The sequence below is a fragment of the Acinonyx jubatus genome, chromosome C1 (genome assembly GCF_027475565.1).
Source record: "Acinonyx jubatus isolate Ajub_Pintada_27869175 chromosome C1, VMU_Ajub_asm_v1.0, whole genome shotgun sequence".
In the NCBI taxonomy this organism is placed as follows: Eukaryota; Metazoa; Chordata; class Mammalia; order Carnivora; family Felidae; genus Acinonyx; species Acinonyx jubatus.
Window position 1 is genome coordinate 14342036 of NC_069381.1, and position 19409 is coordinate 14361444.

The window sequence follows — 19409 nt, forward strand, 5'->3', positions numbered from 1 at the left end:
GGATAATCTCTTTCAGAGAGTTTTGAGTAATAATCCAGAGGCGAGTGGAGGAGACGTGCTTACTACGTAATAAGCACTCATCAATGCAGATTTAAGATTACTCTGGTTCTCATTGCATTTCCGGTGTCTTTCAGAGCTAGGGATGTAGGAGGCATTCCATAAGCATTTAATGGAGGAAGAAAGGAATCCGTTCTTTATGAATGACTGGTTCTCTCCCGAGTAGCACTCGATGTACTCCTGTCCGACCGGCTGAGGTCCTAGATTCTGGCAAAGCTGATGGACTTCTCAAATGTATACTTTGTCTTTTACCATTTGGAACTGAATAAATAGCGAAGCATGTTTGCATTTGGATCTTTCCGTTATAAAGGCTTCATTTTTCTTTCTTCTGTTTCTTTGCAGTGGCCAGTTTGGCAAAGCCTGGCACATTTGCTGGCAATGATGCGATTGTGGCCTTTGCAAGAAATCATCAGTTGAATGTGGTGATTCATCAGCTTAATGCCCCTTTGTGGCAGGTGGGTCGCCTACTGAGGGATTTATCTTAAGCTCTTATTTATAAATTCGCTTTGGGGGTGTCCTGCGATGGTGCAGCAGGGTCACTTGGACCACAGGCTTAACCAAGATGGGAAGCTCCCGGTGGCTTGGACTTAAACCCCAGGCCATGTACAGATGGAGTCCGAAGTATAATTCAGGGACCTTTAAAATATCATTCAGCAAGGTGATGGGGATGATGCACATGTTGTGATGAACACCAGCTGTCGCACGTTAAGTGTCGGATCGCTAAGTTGTACGCGTGAAACTAATATTACGCTGTATGTTAACCAACTGGAATTTGAATTAAAACTAAACCATACGTGTGTGTGTGTGTGTGTGTGTGTGTGTGTGTGTGAGAGAGAGAGAGAGAGAGGGATATACATATATATAATTCAGCGGTCAGTTAACTGGGTAGTTTGAGGGTAGAGAGCCTAATGTGGAAATACTTTAGATGACTTTGTTAAAAATATTAAAGGGGAGGTCAAGAGGATTAGTGCAGACACGTTCTGGTTTGGAGTATGCCTATTCCACGTGTAAGTTTTGTTTTTTAGGTGGAGGGAAACACAAACCAGATGTACTCAATAAGCCTTGCTAACAGGGTTCTGAACAACAGAATTTATTTCATGGCTTAGGACGTCAACCTCTGTTTCCGTGCTCTGCTCAGGCATGCGTAACGGTTTTAATAGTTTTCGACGGCAGATAAGATTTTATGACAAATGTTCAAGATGGCCTCCCCACCCCTGTTGTGAAGTACCTGTCCATTCAACTGTTTTCACTTTTCTTTTTTTTTTTTTTAATTTGTTTTTCAACGTTTATTTATTTTTGGGACAGAGAGAGACAGAGCATGAACGGGGGAGGGGCAGAGAGAGAGGGAGACACAGAACCGGAAGCAGGCTCCAGGCTCTGAGCCGTCAGCCCAGAGCCTGACACGGGGCTCGAACTCACGGACCGCGAGATCGTGACCTGGCTGAAGTCGGACGCTTAACCGACTGCGCCACCCAGGCGCCCCTGTTTTCACTTTTCTTTACCTTTGGTATCCTAAATTAACCTCACCTCCCCCAAACGGTCCATCGGACCACGCATTCAAGTACGGAAGGTCACAGGTCCGGGGGAAAGGGTCTCCAGGCTACCACCCTCTTGTGCTGGCCCCTCGCATTCAGGCTGCTTCTTCCACTTTGCGGCTCAGCTCCTAAAGACGGTGCCTAGGACTTCTGTCAGTCCTCCTTCCCGCCACTCCCCCATTTCTAACCGTTCCTTTTTTAATTAGCTGAAACATGTTAATCATAGAAAACGGTGACATTTCAGAAAAGCCCGTCAGGCAAAAATCACCCAGAGTCACGTTATCCAGAGATAATCGTGATTACTGTTAATATGTTAGGCTTTCACATAAACGCTGAAAAAAAAGCTGAAAACACTCATACTTAACCGACAAGAGACGTGTCACCATGGTTTTAAACATATTTTAAGCACCTCTGTTAAAAAAAAATTACAAAAAGAAAGCACCTCTGCACATGTAGTCATGTCCATATGCACGTTTGCACAGTCACGTAATCGCTGTATGTTATTCGTCTCATAAAGGCAATGGTGACTTTTTTTCTCATTTTTTTCCATAGACCACCTGCATGCATATATTCCTCTGAAAGTGCTTATTTCTAGCCTCTGCTCGTTAAAAATACAGTTTATAGAGATACAACATATAGGTAGCAGAATTCACCCTTCTCTAGTGTGTACTTCAGGTGTTTTGAGAGACACAGGTCCCACTGTGAACGTATGGTGGGACATTTCCACCAGCCTAAGAAGTCCCCTTATGCCCCTTTGCGGTCACCCGTTCCCTCTCCCCATTCCTAATGCCACTAATCTACGTCTTGTAGTTTTGCCTTTCCAGAATGTCGTACAAATGGAAGCAGATAGTCTTTTGTGTCTGTCGTAATATTCTTTAATGAAATTATGTTACAACAAAGTAAATTAGACACTCCGTGGATTGGTGCAGGGTGCAGTGAGCAGGAGGGAGCCGGTGACTGTAGGTGTCGTTTTGGAGGGGGGGTGTTGTAAGATGTACCGACCCCAGGGAACGCTCTCATATTTTGTGAGCCTCTCTCTTTCTAGGGAGGGTCTTTGAGCCAAGGATACTGGTTATGGCCTTTGTTGTCCCAAGTTTTGGTCATGAAAGTTTTACTGTTCAGCAGAAGTCACTGAAATCATTTGAATATTTGAAACATTTGAATAATGACCCTATTCTTGGAGAAAAATATTCTGTGCCAACTTGGGAACCACACAGCCTGCCTTTCCCTCCATTGATAACTATTTTTTAAAGTTTTTAAATTAGGTGCTTGTAGAAGATAATTCTGCATAGTCAAAATTTTATTTCCAAATACATTTCTGTAGTGTTCTTTCTCATGGATTGCTAAACATTGAAAAAAAAACTATATATATATATATATATAGTTTTTTTTTGGCGGGGGGAGAGTGTGTGTGTGTGAGCAGGGGAGGGCCAGAGGGGAGGGAAAGAGAATCTTAGGCAGGCTGCAGGTTCCACGCTCAGCACGGAGCCCGATGTGGGGCTCGAACTCATGAACCATGAGGTCACCACCTGAGCTGAAATCAGGAGTCGGATGCTTGGGGCGCCTGGGTGGCTCAGCGGGTTAAGTGTCCGACTCCCTGATTTCAGCTGAGGTCGTGACCTCATAGTTCGTGAGTTCGAGGCCCACATGCTACTGGTGTCAGCTGTCAGCCCAGAGCCCACTTCGTATCTGTCCCCGTCACCCTCTGCCCCTTCCCCACTTGTGCTCTCTATCTCAAAAAATAAAACATTAAAAAAAAAAAAAAAAGTCAGACGCTTAACCAACTGAGCCACCCAGGCGCCCCGAAACATATTTTTAAAATAAGTATATTTGCTGTATGATGGAGCTCTGTGCTGGATCTCCCCCATCTTCCGCCTCCCCAGTGAGGCATCTTATACCATTTAAGAATTGAAACTGTGTTGGTTGCTACTGTCTTGGGTAGGAGCTCTCGCGTCAATAACAAGTGGGCTCGCACTCACACCATGGAGGTGCTGAAGCCTGGTGTTTTCCTGGTGTCCCAAAGGAGCTTAGGCTTCTGTGAACCATAGAGACATGTGTAGCATAGAAAATGATACATAAACGTAACGTAGTATCTTACTACCTGTGACTTCCAGTAAAAACAAGAAGGAGGTGCTGATGTTTTGGAGTTTTAACAAAGAAACAGTTACTGGGCTCTTTAGGGGCCGGATTCGAAAAACTTCAGAGTTTCTGTGGAGGTGGTGGTTTTCTGGGGGGCATACCCGGGCTGGACCGTCACCCCATTCTTGTCCGACTGTGCTCCATGGGAACATTCACAAAAGACTGCCTTGGGAGTAATGCCTTCAGGGTTGGGCGCGGTGGTAAGTACAGCTGGACTACTTACCATTTTGTTTCGAAATTGATTTCAGTCGGAGATTTTGGAGTTTGTTCTTGTTAATGTTTCTTACTATGTGGTTGATGGAAGATGCTATTTTTGTTTGAATGATGGGTAGAGGTACTGTGAAGCCAATAAAACCTAAATGTCTGGTCCCTCATTTTTATGGTCCCCTTTCAAGGTCTTGGGAGGAGTTGTAGCAATTTAATGTTTGTAATTTTGTATTCTTTTTCTCAGAGCCCCAAGTTGTTTGCGCTTCAAGCTCCACAAATCTGCATCCTGGAACAACCCTTCCATCCTGGAAGGGGCCTGTGCATTTGAGGGGCTGATGGGTGCCCACCCCCACCCCCCAAACTTGAGCTTATTTAATTTCATTGTAAATTTGCCCCTGACTTTTGATTATGTGTTTTCCTATGGATGTATTTCTGTATAGTTAACCATTAAGCACATGGAAGCATACTTACATGGCCACATGGGTAGGAGAAAAGAGAATTCAGAAATTGCCTAAGCATTTTTTTTTTTTTAGAGAAGGTCTTTATTTTTTCCCCACACATTAAATCAGAGGCTCAAAACACAGGGCCCACAGTCCAGCTGTGTAGCACCAAATCTCTTGTTGCAGTCAGATACCTGTTCTTCCGGTCCAGCCCTCTGGCACATCCCGGGCATACCCTGAATTCGTGTCTGCATAGAGCCTATTGGCTAGCCTTCCTAGACAATCCAGGTGGCGTTTCTCTCCCCCAGTAGACACCTTCCCCATCCTCGCTGGCATCCCTGTCCCCTTTCTTTTGCCTGCAGATTCGTGGCACCGAGAAGAGCAGCGTGCGGGAGTTACACATCGCGTATCGGTGCGGAGAGCACTATGACAGCGTCCGGAGGCTCAATGACAACTCGGAAGCACCTGCCCATCTCCAGACTGATGTGAGTGAGGCCTCCGTGTTCTTTGGTATTCTCAGCCCTGGGTGAACTGGGGCAGGAGCTGCGTATCCTGCAGCTAAAACCAGGGATGTTTTGTGAAGTTGTCTTTAAGAATCTGTGGGCTTGGTTAAAAAAAATTCTTTTTTCAGCTCCAGTGAGATTGATAGATACAATTACAGGTCATTCTTTTGCTTTCCCTAATCGTCAGTCTTTGATGGCTATGATTGCATAAAATAGAATTTATATAAAATTCTGAAATTACTTTTGTGACTTAAAATTAATCCATGCAGGGGCGCCTGGGTGGCTCAGTTGGTTAAGTGTCCAACTTTGGCTCAGGTCATGGTCTCATGGTTGGTGGATTTTAAAGCCCACACATCAGGCTCTCCGCTCTCAGTGCAGAGCCTGCTTTGGAACCTCTGTCCCCTCTGTTTCTGCCCTCCCCCTGCTTGTTTTCTCTCTCTCTCCCTCTCTCTCTGTCAAAAATAAAAATAAAACTTAAAAAAAAAATTAATCCATGCTTCATATCTGAAGTTTGGAAAGTATAGAAAAAGTGAAGAAAATAAAAAGTGCACAGGGTCAACCACACTGGCACAATTTTTGTTACTGTTCTGGTGTTTTAGATATAGCTGTGTTTCCTTTCCCACTCTGTTCAATTAACATGATTTCATGAGGCTCTTCTCACATTATTACATGCTTTCTTTGTAATTTTAAAAAATAAAGTGAAATCGCTCTTCCAGCGTTGTTCCCCTGCCTGAACGCAACCCGCGTTATCCGTAGGTCATCAAATCTCCTGGAGATATTTTCCCCATGAAGCAAACGTGTGCGTGCACGTGCACGTATGTCGCTTTTGCGGTCTTTCCACGCGCTCTGCCCCCGATTGTAAGCATCCTACACAAACTGTTGTGCGCCGTGCTTTCCAAATGGAAGGTATCTTGGAGTCTCACTCACCGCAGTGCATAAGGCGCTTGCTAAACCGTGTTCAGTGGCCACACGGCATTCTGCTGCGTGGATGCACTGTCACGTGTTTGACCAGTCCCTTTGGCGGACTTTTAGGCGGTTTTCACACTTCCGCTTTTAGAAGGAACATGTGGTGCCTTATATATACGTCTTTTCACGCTTGTACGAGTGCGTGTGTGGGATAAATTCCTAGAAGGTCCTCACTGCATCAGAGGACGTGTGTATTTATAATTGTAACAGGTATTGTGCAGGCTTTACCAGTTTGCACTCCCACTCTCCGCGTGCGCCTCTCCCTGCGTCTTCGCCAGCACAGCGTATCACATTGGCGAACCTCTGTCAGTTCCGTGGAAAGGATTGTTTTCCTAACAGTTTTAACTTGTGCTTCTCTTATCAGTGAGTTTATGCATCTTTCCCTGGGTTTGCAACCTATTTGTATTTCCTTTTTTTCGTGAACTGTATTCATTTTCTTTGCCCACTTTTTTCCCTATTCAGGTTTTTTGTTTTTGTTTTTTTTTAGTGATTTTTAGGAGCCTTTATAAATTAGGGAAATTAGCCCCTGTCTGTGGCATGAGTTGCCAGTATTTTTTCACAGTCTGTCATTTGTCTTTTTATTCTTTCCCCACTGGTCTTTGCAGTGATGAAGTTTTAGATTTTTATGAGGTTAAATTAATCAAGGTTTTTGTTTCTGTTTTTGTTTTTGTTTTTTTTTTACATGTCTTCTGGGTTTAGGGGTCATGATTAGGAATGCCTTTCCTACTCTGAGGTTAAAGAGAATTTTCCCATAGTTTATTTTAGTACTTTTATGGTTTCATTTTTTCAAAAAAAAAATTACACCTTGTCTCTCTTTGGAATTTATATTCATATAAATGTGTGAAGGTAGGGATCCAACTTTATGTTTTCCCTTGTGGTTACCTAATTGTACTCCAACCATTTATTTATTGTATATCTTTTCCCCACTGACTTAAAGCGCCCCTTTTCTCATCTATCAAATTCTCTGTTTCTGGATGTAGATTCTGTTCCACTGGTTTCTTTGTTCATGTGTGTGTTGTTTTGATTTAAGAGTATATTTTAAAATCTGGTGGAATTTTTCACTTATTTTCTTTCTTTATAATTTCTGCATATTCTTGTTTTTTTGTTTTATATATGAGTATTAGAATAAGGTTGTCATGTTAAAAAGAAGTCCTGTTGCCTTTATTTTTATTGGGCTCTCATTAACAGATTAACTTCAGGAAAAATTGGCATCTTCGTGGTGTTGAGTCATTCTGGCCAAGAACCTAATAAGCTTTTTTTTTTTGTTTTAATGTTTATTTATTTTTGAGAGAGAGACAGAATGCGAGTGGGTTGGGGCAGAGAGAGAGGGAGGCACAGAATCTGAAGCAGGCTCCAGGCTCTGAGCTGTCAGCACAGAGCCCGACACAGTACTGAAACCCAGATGAGCCTCAAATTCATGACCTAAGCCAAAGTTGGATACCACACTGACTAAACCACCCAAGCGCCCCTCTCTGATTCTTTCTTTTTTAAATGATGGCCATCCTACTAGGTGTGCAGTGGTATCTCATGGTTTTGATTTGCATTTCTCTAATGACTAATGATGTTGAACATCTTTTCATGTGTTTGTTGACCATCCATATATCTTTGGAGAAATGTCTGTTGAGGTTCTTTGCCCATGCTTTAATTGTGATGTTTGTGTTTTTGTTGTTGAATTATAGGAGTTCTTTATATATTCTGGATACTAGATTCTTATAAATCTATGATTTGCCAAAATTCTTTCTGTCTGTGGTAGTTTTTGGTCGATTCTTTTCTTTTATATATATATTTTAGGTATAGAATTATATTATCTGCAAATAGGGGTAATCTTTCTTATTTCTTTTCAGTTTTATACTTCTATTTTTTGGGGGTGGGGGGGACTGATTGCATCTGCTCTTATTTCCAAAATATTGTTAAATAATAGTGGTAGTGAGATCTTTGTGTTCTTTACTTTAATGGAAATTAAGCATCATTGTGTGGATTTACCATGGTTATTTAATTATACCTACACCGTGAAGCCCTCAGGTTGTTTCTGGTTATTCGCTGTTCGTAGCACTGTGGTGAGCACTCTTACATAAATCCTTAAATCCTTACTACAGTTGACGTTATTTGACATTATTTCTTTTGAATAAATGTCAAAGACGGTACACATCGCCAAGTTGTTTGGGTATAATTTTATAATTTTATAGTAGATCACTTTTTATTGTGGGGAATGTACTGCACACTGTGAGATTCTCCTGCTTTTCCACGCAAACAAGTAGAAATTTGTCCTTCCCTATTTCCCATCTCTCTGTGTTAATAGGAAGCAAAGGAAGAAGGTGATCGGGCAGCCACAGAGGAATGATTTTAGCTTTTCTGAAATAAGCTTAGGTCATAAAAGCCTCGTGGATACCGAGTGACTGCTCTCTGTGTCTTTAGAAGTTGGATCGGCAGGTTCCCTGGAGTGGGCTGGTGTGCACGTGGTGTAGGTGAGGTTGCATGAGTTGTGCTCACCTGTGACCGCGGCTGGGACAGGAACTTCACACCAACGCTTGCTGGTGATCAGATGGGGCCTAGGGACACAGATGAGAGATGTATGTCTGTTTCTTCCAGACAACTTGTCCTGCTGCAGACGTGAACTTCTGTCACTAGGCTCCTGGCTCTGGAAGTGGACGGACACAAATGTGTGCTGTTCGAGCCAGCAGTCCTTACCAGAATGTTGGTATCCAGAAACTACGTAGGAGCTCTAATGCCATTCGTACTGAAGCCCTAATCTTGGGCCTTTCTTTTTCATACTTCTCTTGTGGTCTGGAATCTCAGTGTCTGGCTGCAATTGAGCCTCGTCACTGCTATTCCCCTAAGATTGTTCCTGGGATCTTTTCCTCATAAATATTTATTAGGATGATTTTGAGATTAGAGTGTCTTCCTGTGTTGAAGATTCTGAATGTAATTTGCTGGTGTTCCATGATCGTTACTCTTTGCATTTCCTTTAGTTTCAGATGCTCCATCAAGATGAATCAGATAAAAGGGAAAAGATGAAGACGAAGGGAGGTGACCTCGACGACGACCTGAGAGATGAAGTAGAAGATGCCGTCCAGAAAGTCTGCACCGCGACTGGGTGTTCAGTCAGTGTCTTTTTCCTGCAGTAATGGTGGCTAAACACGCACTGCCGGGCCTGGTTCACCTGCCAGTCTCGTAGAGCCAGCCTAGCGTGCCGACACCTGAGGGGCCAAAATAGGTTCATGACCTGTAGGTTCATGGCCTGGTTAGGTTCAGTGCCAAGAGCTGTTTATTCATTTTTCTCTTGTTTGCTACACTTTACCCAGTAATACTGCTCAAAATCCTAAGAAGTATGTGGATTTTTTTTTTCCTCTGACCAGTGTTTATGCTAGTAAAAGTGCAGTTTTCTAAAGGAATTCATTTATATTAAAGGGTTATTTCTGGTGGCCAGCTTTGTTGAAAATTAAGACCTTTTTTAAATGGAAAAGGTCTTCAGACCATGCCTCAGGTCTCACCGTTACGTCATTTTGTGTATGCAGTCGGTGGAAGGACGTGCCCAGTCCTAAGTGTTCCTTTGTTTCTCGGATAGGATTTTAACCTGATAGTCCAGAACCTGGAAGCTGAAAATTATAATATTGAATCTGCAATAATTGCCATGCTTCAGATGAACCAGGGGAAAAGAAATAGTAAGTCCATGATTGATGTTCATAAGCTTTCAAGCTGATTACATTGGCGATTTTCCAAACATTTAATTTTAATCAAGTCACAGGTGGTAATTATACTGTCATTTGTTCATTCACCAGCAGTTGTTTATTGAGCACTTTCTACACATGGCCACGATTTACTAGGTCCTAGCCCTGCATCAGGGAGAAGGTAATCTGGGGTCGAGGCGGGGATGGGGGTGAGAAGTAAGTAAACTGATATAATAAACGGATTGGAGTGGTGTGGGTGCAGGGTCCCAGGGGAATGCGTGAAAAGGCCACTTAACCCCGTCGTGGCGGGATGCACAGTGTCAGGAAGACTTTGTTCTTTTCGAAAGAATCCCTTATGAAACCAAAATGATAACTGAAATAGAATGGAAAGAAAAATTAGTTACTTTTCTGATGGAAATACTTAGATTACTACCATCTATCAACTGGTGATAAATCAGAATTTTTTTTTTTACTTGAACTGGGTTTAATTCTGTGACTCAGAAGAAGGAAGAAAGGATGTGGAGTCTCACTGTTTCTTCACATTAATTACTTAAAATGATTTCAATGCATATTGCCAGATACGTGCCAGATACTGTTCCTGGCAGTACAGCCATCTGTGTGATTGGACATTTTATCATCCTCTTTGTATATTTGCTGTGCTTTCTTAGAAAGCCGTAAGTAACTTGGTCTTTGCGACGTTACGACAGTCGTGTGTGGTGCCTGTGCGTGTAGTGTGGTGTGTGCTTGACATGTGTGGCTGAGACCAAGGAATTAAAGTTTGCACTTTATATAACTTTAATTAATTGTAATTGAATTTTATTTTTTTCAGTGTTTTAAAATTTTTATTTTATTTATTTTGATATAGAGAGAGTGAGCAGGGGAGGGGCAGGGGCGGAGAGAGAGAATCCCAAGCAGGCTCTGTGTGCTAGCATGGAGTCCTTACGTGGGGCTCGAACCCACAAACTGTGAGATCATGACCTGAGCAGAAACCAAGAGTCTGATGCTTAACCAACTGAGCCACCCAGGCACCCCTAATTAATTTTAATTTAAATGGCTAAAAGTGGCTGGTGGCCGCTGTATGGGACAGCACAGGTTTAGAGCCTGTTTCCTTTCTGGTTTTTGGGTGCAGATGAAAGCTTTCCCCCTAAAAACACATGTTAAAAAGTGGCTTAATCTAGTAAAACACTGTGCAGGTGGGAAGCCAATGATAAGGCTGGTCAGCAGGTTATTTTTAAATTTATCTTCCACATATTACCAATTATTTCCCCCTGTATTCCCCATTGTATTGATATTAGAATTTTGCTTCAAGGAAACTTGCTCTCCACACACAGGTAATTTTGGAGTCATTTAACAGTGTACGTTGTTACACGTTGTGTAACGATCTCAGGTTCGTGATTTTAATAAAAGGTCTTTCTTTGGAAGATGCAGAGGAGAACCTAGAGTCCGGCGGCCGCGTGCCCAAGCCATGCGACCCTTTATGGGAGGAGGGTGGCAGTGGCACGAGAATCTTTGGAAATCAGGGCTTGACTGAAGGCAGGACTGAAAACAGTAAGGAGCGGGCCAGCCCGAGTGAAGACAGCAAAGCAAATAAAAACCAACTCCCTAAGGTATGAAAAACGGGGCTGCATGGGCAGAGGGTGGGCTGCTGTTGTGCAGGGGCAGGGGCAGGAGCCCGGAGCTCATTTTAGTGTTTTCTTTTGATTTTTAAAAAGTAGTCATTGTAGAAAACGGGTGGGAGCATAAGGGTATCTCAAGAAGCAGAACGAGGACCTTGCTTGTCCGGTTTGGTATGTGTGGGGATTAGAGGTATACCCTGAAATCCTACTGTGTGTGTGCACTTACAGCCCTACAGCCTGCCTTCCCTGCACAGTGTCACTGTGTGCCTGCGTGCTTCCGTGGTAACCCACGTTGTAGGATTCCCTTAAATGCTGTCATCTTTAGTGGAAAACTCTGTGTACGAATCTTTGTATTTTGCATTACTATTCGTGTGTGTGTGTGTGTGTGTGTGTGTGTGTGTGTGTGTGTGTGTGTAGAGTCCCAGAAGAGGAATGGACAGGTTAAAGGGTATGGATATTTGAATCTTTGTAAGGCTTTTTGATGAATTGTCCAATGCTTCCCAAAAGGGTGGTACATCCCCCTCCTGCAAGTAGTATATGGCACCATTCTTTTTACTGAATTTGGAATTTATTTTAAAGACTTCCACCAAGCAGTTCCGAGCTCAAAACGCAACATAATGTAAAAAGCCACAGGCAGAGGTAAAGATGCACTAAGCTTCTGAGGATTTTGTGAGGATTCCCTGGGGCATTAAATTATGCAGAGAAAGGTGTCCGATGGCATGTCCGAGCGTCAGCTCGTGCAAGGACCAGGGTTACTGTTTCTTAGGTCACTGTGAATTGGATGAGGAGGAGAATGGAATTGATTTCATTTGCCAGCTCAGCGAGGGGACAGAAACCTCAGTGGAAATTTGAGCAGTGATGGGAAATACATCAGTTCTGGTCTGATCGGTGGGTTTTCTGTGTTCTTGCTGAGAGGCGGTGTGTGCCCCCTCTCTCCGTCAGTCAGCCCCGTGTCTGCCTTCGGCAGGGGGTCGCCGTGCCGGCAGCTCACCTGCCTTCTCTTTCAGGTCACCAACAAACAGAGGAGGGAGCAGCAGCGCCTGGAGAAGAAGAAACGACAGGAGGAGAGGCACCGTCACAAAGCCCTAGAGAGCAGGAGCGGCCACAGGGACAGCAACCGGAGTGAAGCGGATGCCAACACGCAGGTCACCTTGGTGAAAACCTTTGCCGCTCTCAACATCTGACTCCCCGCCCCTCGGGGAGATGTGAGAAGCGAGCGGAAGGTGGAGTGCCGTGTACCAGGCTTTCCGAGCGAGGCCCACCTCTCACAAAATGAAACACAACCCACAGAGCTCTCACACGAGCTCACGCACTGACTTAGTTTCCGTCAAGCTGCCTCTTTTTTGCGCAGACTTTTGTTAGTGATGTGTTTTATTTTATGGAAGTTCAGCGAAGCCATTCGTGTTCTGTAATTAAAATACCGAGTTCTAGGGTTGGATAGTTAGTCCAGGAAAAACCTTTTAAGTGTGGTTTCATTTGCCCCCAAAATCAGAGTTCAGTGACCCTGGGATTTTTCCTTAACACTGGGGTGAGGTTTGCTGTAATTGTTCGTGAAGTAGTTTAGATTAATTGCTAGAAATTCAGAATGACAAGTTTCCTTCGTGTCTCTTTCATTTTCAAGCAGATGTTCACATACGGGGTAGTTTATAAACGGTCTCCAACTCAGGAACACGTTTAGATTTAATTTTCTACTAATCCAAGTTAATCAGAAATTAATTCAGGAAGTATTTTCCCAAAGTAATAGGACATGAGAGGGGCTGCAGCCTGTAGTCAGGGTGGAAATTAAACAGCTGCTCCTTCCTGATTCTGATGTTCTTTCAGATGGGATGCGGGTGCTGTGAGTTTGTTTGCACTCAAGCCATATGATAAATATGCCCGACTGTTAATTAGGCCTGGACCTTGCTGGAAAAGCGATGACGTTGTTGAGTTTTTGGTACGTGTTGCGTGACAATCAGAAGGTGGCAAGTCACTGCTTATGATGTAATTCTGAGATTCTGATGGTCGGGATGGCAGAGGCCGTTGTTGTAAAGGGAAAGAAATCAAGAGATTCCTGAGTCTTAAGGAAGGGTCTAAAGAGTTCCTTGGTTTTGTAGGGGCAGAAGGTCTGGAAGAATAACTGAGGTTTTTCAGGTTCACATTTTAAGTGATGTATTTTCTTCCTTGCTGTGCTAGACTTGGATGCCTTCAGAGAAGTCGTTTGACCTGTTGTTCAGTTTTCTCAGTACTGTGAAAATGGACTCCCAGGAGATGCTGTATCTTCCTTTCCATTCAAGCCCTGTTTGGGATTTCGATGTTGGGAAAGCTCTCCAGCGCTCTAGTAATTGTCAGTGACCTAGGTTCACCCAACAGGGCAGAGGCCATTGAATGACTCCACACACCGTTCTGATGTGGAGAGAGGTCATTCCTAAAACTGGTAGATGGACGTGAACTCTCAAACTATAATGTCTGAAATGGCCGGTCGTGGACAGTCCTTGCCTTTTAGCGACCCGGCATTTGGACGAATAAAATCTGCTGAATCAAAAGGTAAATGAGTTACTTTTCCGCTCAGATTTCAAAATTATGTAAGTTCCAGGGAGAAGGGAAAACCATAAAAATGTTTTGGCCGTACAGATGTATCATCGTCTGGGCTGGCCCTGGATTCATTGAATCGTCTTTATCAGCAGGTGATTTGTTTCCTTCGGTTGTAAGGATGTGTTTTAATTTTTTGTTTGTTTGGTGACTTTCTGTAGTTGGAACATCCGTCAGTAGTTTCCTGGAATCGCTCTCAGGACATTGCCGTTTGGGCTACTTCCTGGTACGGTGCATTGTAGTTATTTAGCAGATTTAGAAACGGGTGCAGCATTTTTTCTTTGCATGTTGCAGAGTTCTGAGTGTGAAGTCCAAACAAGTGAAGGGTCTCTGTCGCCTTACCATTTCCAAGAGCGTGAGATCCAGTGCTGAAGGATCTATTGTTCTCTTGGTTTTTGAATCTGGACCCCGTCCCGACCGTGGCTGATCTTTTCTCAGTGAATGCTCTTTCTTGTCTGTCTTGTACAGCAAGAGTGCAGGAGAGCAGATCCTCTCTGCAAGAATTGAAATCATGTACCAGAAACTCAGCAGAATTAGGAGTCCGAAATAGCTTAAGGGATACCCCTTGTCAGAAGCAGTAGAATTGCTTTGTATACCTGGTTAATGAAGGTGGCGTTGGGCCCTACTGGGTTTTAGGAGTTTTACTAGAAGCTGTGAAAAAGTTACTAAGGGATATTGGGCACCCTTATATACACGTTACCAACTTCTGATAATAGGCTTCGGCATTTCTGGGGTAAAATAACAGTGGTTTTAAAAACCAATCATATGGCTTTGGTAATTTTCTTTTATTACCATTTCATAGTTTTCCAGTTAAAATTGGTCTGTGTTTAATCAGTTAATTATTAGGAACGGGGTATGTGCATCCGGCTTTAGTGAACTCTTCTAGCTAGGGGTTTGAACTTAAGACTTTCTGCCTCGGTCTCACTGAAGTGTGAGGTAATGGAATCCATACACTTAGTTGCTTTGTAGACATTTGAAAACTACGTTATCGGCAGCCTGAATGAAGGTGCAGACGTGGGTTTAGTTCTGGGAAGATACCGTTGGTGGCTGTGTCCTAGTATGTTACTCACGTGCACCCCATGTTAGGAGGCGCGTCTTTCCGAGTCTCTGTGTTACATCTTGGCTCTTAGAGGTTTATATTACTGCGGGTTGTCTCGGTAGCTTTTAGGGAGGTCGGGAGAAAGGGGATGAGGCAGTGGTCTGTAGCTGCTTACTAGTCTTATAAGCTGTATATAAAGGTTTTATGGATTTTAAAACGATTTTTTTTAAAGGTCAAAATAAGAAATAAAATCTCAGTGGCAACAGCTTTGTACTGGAGAGGTAGGTGTATTAAAACAACATAGAACCATGTGTTCTAGATAACATAGTTGCCATCAGGAGATATTAGAGAGAGCTCCTGTGTATATTTAACCTTTCAGTAGTGTGAACATTCGCTTTCAGGAGCAGAGCCTGGTCGAGGGATTGTGGCAGAAAGAAGGACCATGGATGTCAGCTGAGGCTGTTGCCTGTAGTTTCTTTTATAAGCTCTGAAAACCCTCCCAAACCCATTTTGATCCCGAGGGCTTATGAAATGGGGTCTCCGTGTGGGGCAGCTCAGGTGGGTGCCACGGGAACCTTCGAGTAGGTCAACTGTAGCGCTCTGCCTTGCCCCACCCCCCGGGGTTTACAATGTGAAATGGCACGGTCCTGGGGCGGGGAGGGCCGTGCTGAGAGGGGGAGCGCCGGTCACACGTTAGGTAGGTAGGTATCAGATGGACTTCGGCATTGAACTGTGCTCGTAGTGAGTCCCTGTCGTCCATGTGCAATTTCTCTCATTCTGAGAAACTCTAGACTCTGCCTGGGTTTTACTGGGTCAACATAGAATGCTGTCAGTTTACCTCCGTGAAATGTTCGACTCGAATATGCAGTCGGTGACGGGAAACTTGGATTTTTGTCAGAGTTGACTAACAGTCTTCCTGAACGAAAGGGCCTTTGTGGGAGGGATGAAGGTGGTTTCTTGGTTTCCGTGTGTCCCCTCTGTGGCCCACTCTGACTCTCATTTTGGGCAGACACGTAGATCTTCACCTTCACCTTCACCTTTTTACCTCAAGGCTCTGTCTGTAGCAAACATTTAGATTCAGAGCCTGACGCGCTTTTCTGTTTTGCCGTCTTCGTTATTCACCAAGTCGCCCATCTCAGCTTTCAGAACAGGTGTTGCTAAAACTGTGGGGCCTTCCGACAGTTGTTCTGAGGTGATTTAATGATGGCACTTTTTACGCGGTGTGTTTTCCTGACTCCAGAGCAAATTGTATTCTTCCACTGACACTGAAGCGAGGATCTTCTAGGTTGTGTATTTATGGCACGTCTTCTGCCGTCACATACCAGAGGGGGACACGGACCACCCGTGTGAAGGGGAGATGGTGATCCCTGGTCGCAAAGTGTTGCACCGCGTGGGGCGCTCCCTGCGGGCCGCCGGGCCCTGCTCCGGGCCCAGCTAGCACTCCCTGTAACCTCAGGCTCTTAGCCACCTCTTCTAAGCTCGCTTTCTGGTCTGTCTAGCCTGGTTAGGGGTACTTCGTAGCTTGGAAAAATCTTTAGCATGCTTGCAGAGTTCCTTCGCGAGGGGCTGCTGTCCGTGAAGAACGTCCCTGCAAAAGCATGAACTTCCCGCACGGTGGCTCTGTTTTCATCAGGGCCTCCCCGGGATGCAGAAGTACCGCCCCCTGTGGTTGTCGGGGGGAGGTGAGGGTCCCTGGGCAGAACCGCTGTGATCTGCTCACGCGCGTGTTGGCAGCTGGTGGGTCACCGTGACCGGCCGTCCGTGACCATCACCAAAGCTCAGTCAGAAACCTCAGCCTGTGGTTGGATCCCCGGGCGGGTCCCGCGGCCAAACCCTGAGGAATGCCCGTGTGGGCTGCTCGCGTCTTCCCACTCTCATTCATTTCCCCTGGCGGGCGGCGCCCTCGGCCTCCCCGGCCACCCTTCCAGCAGCCTCCATCGGCACCGAGCTCAGCGAGAAGAAGGAGGTTGCCTGGAGGTAGACCTCAGACCTGCGCGCGCCTCTGGGCGCGAACCCCCTGGTGAGGGAGGGCGGGTGTGTCTGGAGAGCACGGGGGCCTTGGCAGGCTCAGGAACCTTCTCTTTTTTCTAGTAGCACTGTACTTGTTCTAGCTTCAGTCTGGAGATACTTAAGACCTCCATGGGGTCATGATCCACAGACTTAGCAAGTCTTGCCTTATCTATGGAGCTCGACGGGGAGATGTGTGACCACTGTCCGCTGTCCATAGTTCCATTTCCTCGCGGTTGTCTCTTTCCACAGATTGTCTTCATCTGAACCATTGTATTTTATTTTTTTACCAAAGTACTGTACTTGGCTATTTGCAGTGTTTTCAAAACCAAATGTTTCCTTTTTTTTGTGTTTTTAATCTTCAATACTTGGTGCAATAGAAGCTGCAAAGATGTGCCACTTTATCTACGACGTGGGGTTTTGTACGCCAATAAATTCTAGTTTAAAGACAAAGCTTCGTGTTGTTTTTGCCGGTCTGACCACCGTTCGCGTGCGTGAGCCTGAGGGAGCCGGGCAGGAAGCGGCCTTTCGGAGACCTTTGCCTGGAAGACGGGAGGGGACAGTCGTTTGGGGATCTCGCTGAGCTCGAGAGAGCTGACTAGCTCTGGTGCACGTGAGCACCGGCACATGCGGGCAGAGCCGCCCGTCAGTGCTGGACCCTGAAGCCTTCTGCCGAATCCTAAGAACATCTCTGGTAATTTGGAGTTGCCTAAGTATGGAGCAGCTGTCTGTTGGCTTCCACCTTGGCTTTCTCCAGAACTCTGAGGGTTGGTTTGGCCCCATTTAAGGAGGAGGCACAGCCCTCCCCCTCCAGACACGCACGGACAGCTGTGACCGGAGCACAGACACCTGCCAGAGGTCCTCCAAAGGGGGACGGAGAAGGGAGAAGGGCAGCTGCAGGAAACCAGTGGGTGGGGACTCCGCGTGTGCAGCCCACACGAGGGCTCCGGCCAGTCTTGAGGTCAAAGTCGGTACGGTCGCACCCCGCCTTCCGGTGTCCTTGGGCTTGTGGCCTTGAGACTCTCGCTCTCTCTTGTTCTGATTTTGTACTCGTCAAGCAGCCTTTGGATCGGCTGCACTGATACCTTGATATACCACTAGGTATCTATCCAGTACTACCCTGGAGGGCAGAAAACGTTCTGGCTACTGGCAAGGACATTTCCCCTTGGTCACTGTCCCTGTGTGATTTCCACCTCAGTCCACGACTGAGAGCTCCGGATGCACCAACACTATCCAGGTCCCGGGCCCGTGAGGCCTGGGCTCTGGACCTTGTTAGCCCAGTTTGAGAATTTTGCCGAAAGACCCTATCAGAACCAGAGTGGTGTCCCAATGTAGGCTCTCCCTCAGCTGGAGAACTTCCATGGCCTCAATTCCATCCCTGCAGTGATTCATGGGGGCCAGGGAGCCACCTGCTAGGTCGGGTGGTGGTCAGCGGCTTCCTGTCAGGGCCTGTCTGTGAGATGGCTGAGCCCATAAGGACAGAGAAGAGTTTGGAGTTCTCAGGCCAGGTGGGGAATAACTGAAGTTCGTTATTTGTATTTTCCTCTAGGCCACGGCACTGCTTACTCGGGGTGAGTGACAGTTAATGATGCCAGAGACTGAAATTTCATAAGGGGGAAAGTGGCTGTTCCCGTGTCCCTTTCTGCTAACTTCATGGTTGCCTAGGAGAAAGCTGGGTTGAAAACCCAAGTTGAAAGTTTGTCGTTTGCCAGACACACTACATGCCCTTACCCCCAGCACGTGGAAAGCGTACGGGTGCCTTAAGATACAATAAAACTTTGTCATAGGATGTTCTGCACCCCTGTGGCTTTTATCTGGGCTGCTGGACAGAGTGGGCACTCAGATCATAGCGATGCAGTGGTTTAGAACTTGTTTGGCTGTAAAGGATCAGGATTTAGAACTTGTTTGGTTGTAAAGGGTTGAGATTAATCCTGCTACTTCATAGGTTCTGGTTTGGCAGAGGGAAACTTCCCCACCTTGGAGAAACTTGTCTGAACCTCCCTATGGTAGAGGGACTTAGATACCTCAAGATACCCTGTTTTGATTTAATTTATTCACCCATCCAGGCATCCAAGAATCCATCCAACTTGTACTGAACTTGTATGGCCTATGGGTTCTTATTTCTGGGCGTAGCATGAGACATGGACCCTGTCCTCAAACAGTTTCCAGTCCTGGAGTGAAAGAAGACACGATCTCTCTCTCTGTCTCTCTCTGTCTCTGTCTGTCTGTCTCTCTCTCTCTCTCTCTCTCACACACACACACACACACACACACACACACACACACACACACGACGTAAAAGGAGGCATTGCTAACAGGTGCTGATCGCGTGGACTCAGAGGGAAATCAAGGAAGGCTTGGTTGAGGAAGTGACTTTTGCATTGGGCTGAAAGGGAAGATAGGAAAACCCCAGAGTGGGGGACAGAGTTTATTAGGATAATACAGTTAGTTTGGGGAAAGACTGGGAATTTCTTCAAACGTCTGTCTGACGGCTTTTGCTACCAATTCTACGACGAAGCGTACTTTTGCCCAGCGTGACCATCTTACGCTGTCAGGAGTTGACCTCTGTGCTGTGTTTTGACTTTGGAACTCACCACGGTAGCAGCCCTTGAGGCAAAGTGCTGCGCACAGTCTCTCCAGCCAGTTTTGCCTCATTTCCTCTAT

At 45.4% G+C, this 19409-nt stretch overlaps 1 protein-coding gene across 2 annotated transcripts in view; it reads left to right on the plus strand.

The window, feature by feature from the left end:
- OTUD3 (OTU deubiquitinase 3) overlaps positions 1–17198 on the plus strand; it is a 29934-nt gene extending 12736 nt beyond the window's left edge. Inside the window, exons 3-9 of one of the 2 annotated variants that reach the window (XM_027060224.2) lie at positions 400–512; positions 4741–4863; positions 8817–8948; positions 9413–9509; positions 10938–11122; positions 11898–12019; positions 12139–12277. In XM_027060224.2, the coding sequence (XP_026916025.1) occupies positions 400–512; positions 4741–4863; positions 8817–8948; positions 9413–9509; positions 10938–11122; positions 11898–11990 (743 nt within the window). In that variant the 3' untranslated portion in view covers positions 11991–12019; positions 12139–12277. Of the gene's footprint in view, positions 1–399; positions 513–4740; positions 4864–8816; positions 8949–9412; positions 9510–10937; positions 11123–11897; positions 12020–12138 lie in introns of both variants that reach the window. The other variant, XM_027060223.2, reaches the window with a different exon arrangement.
- The last annotated feature ends 2211 nt before the right edge of the window (positions 17199–19409 follow it).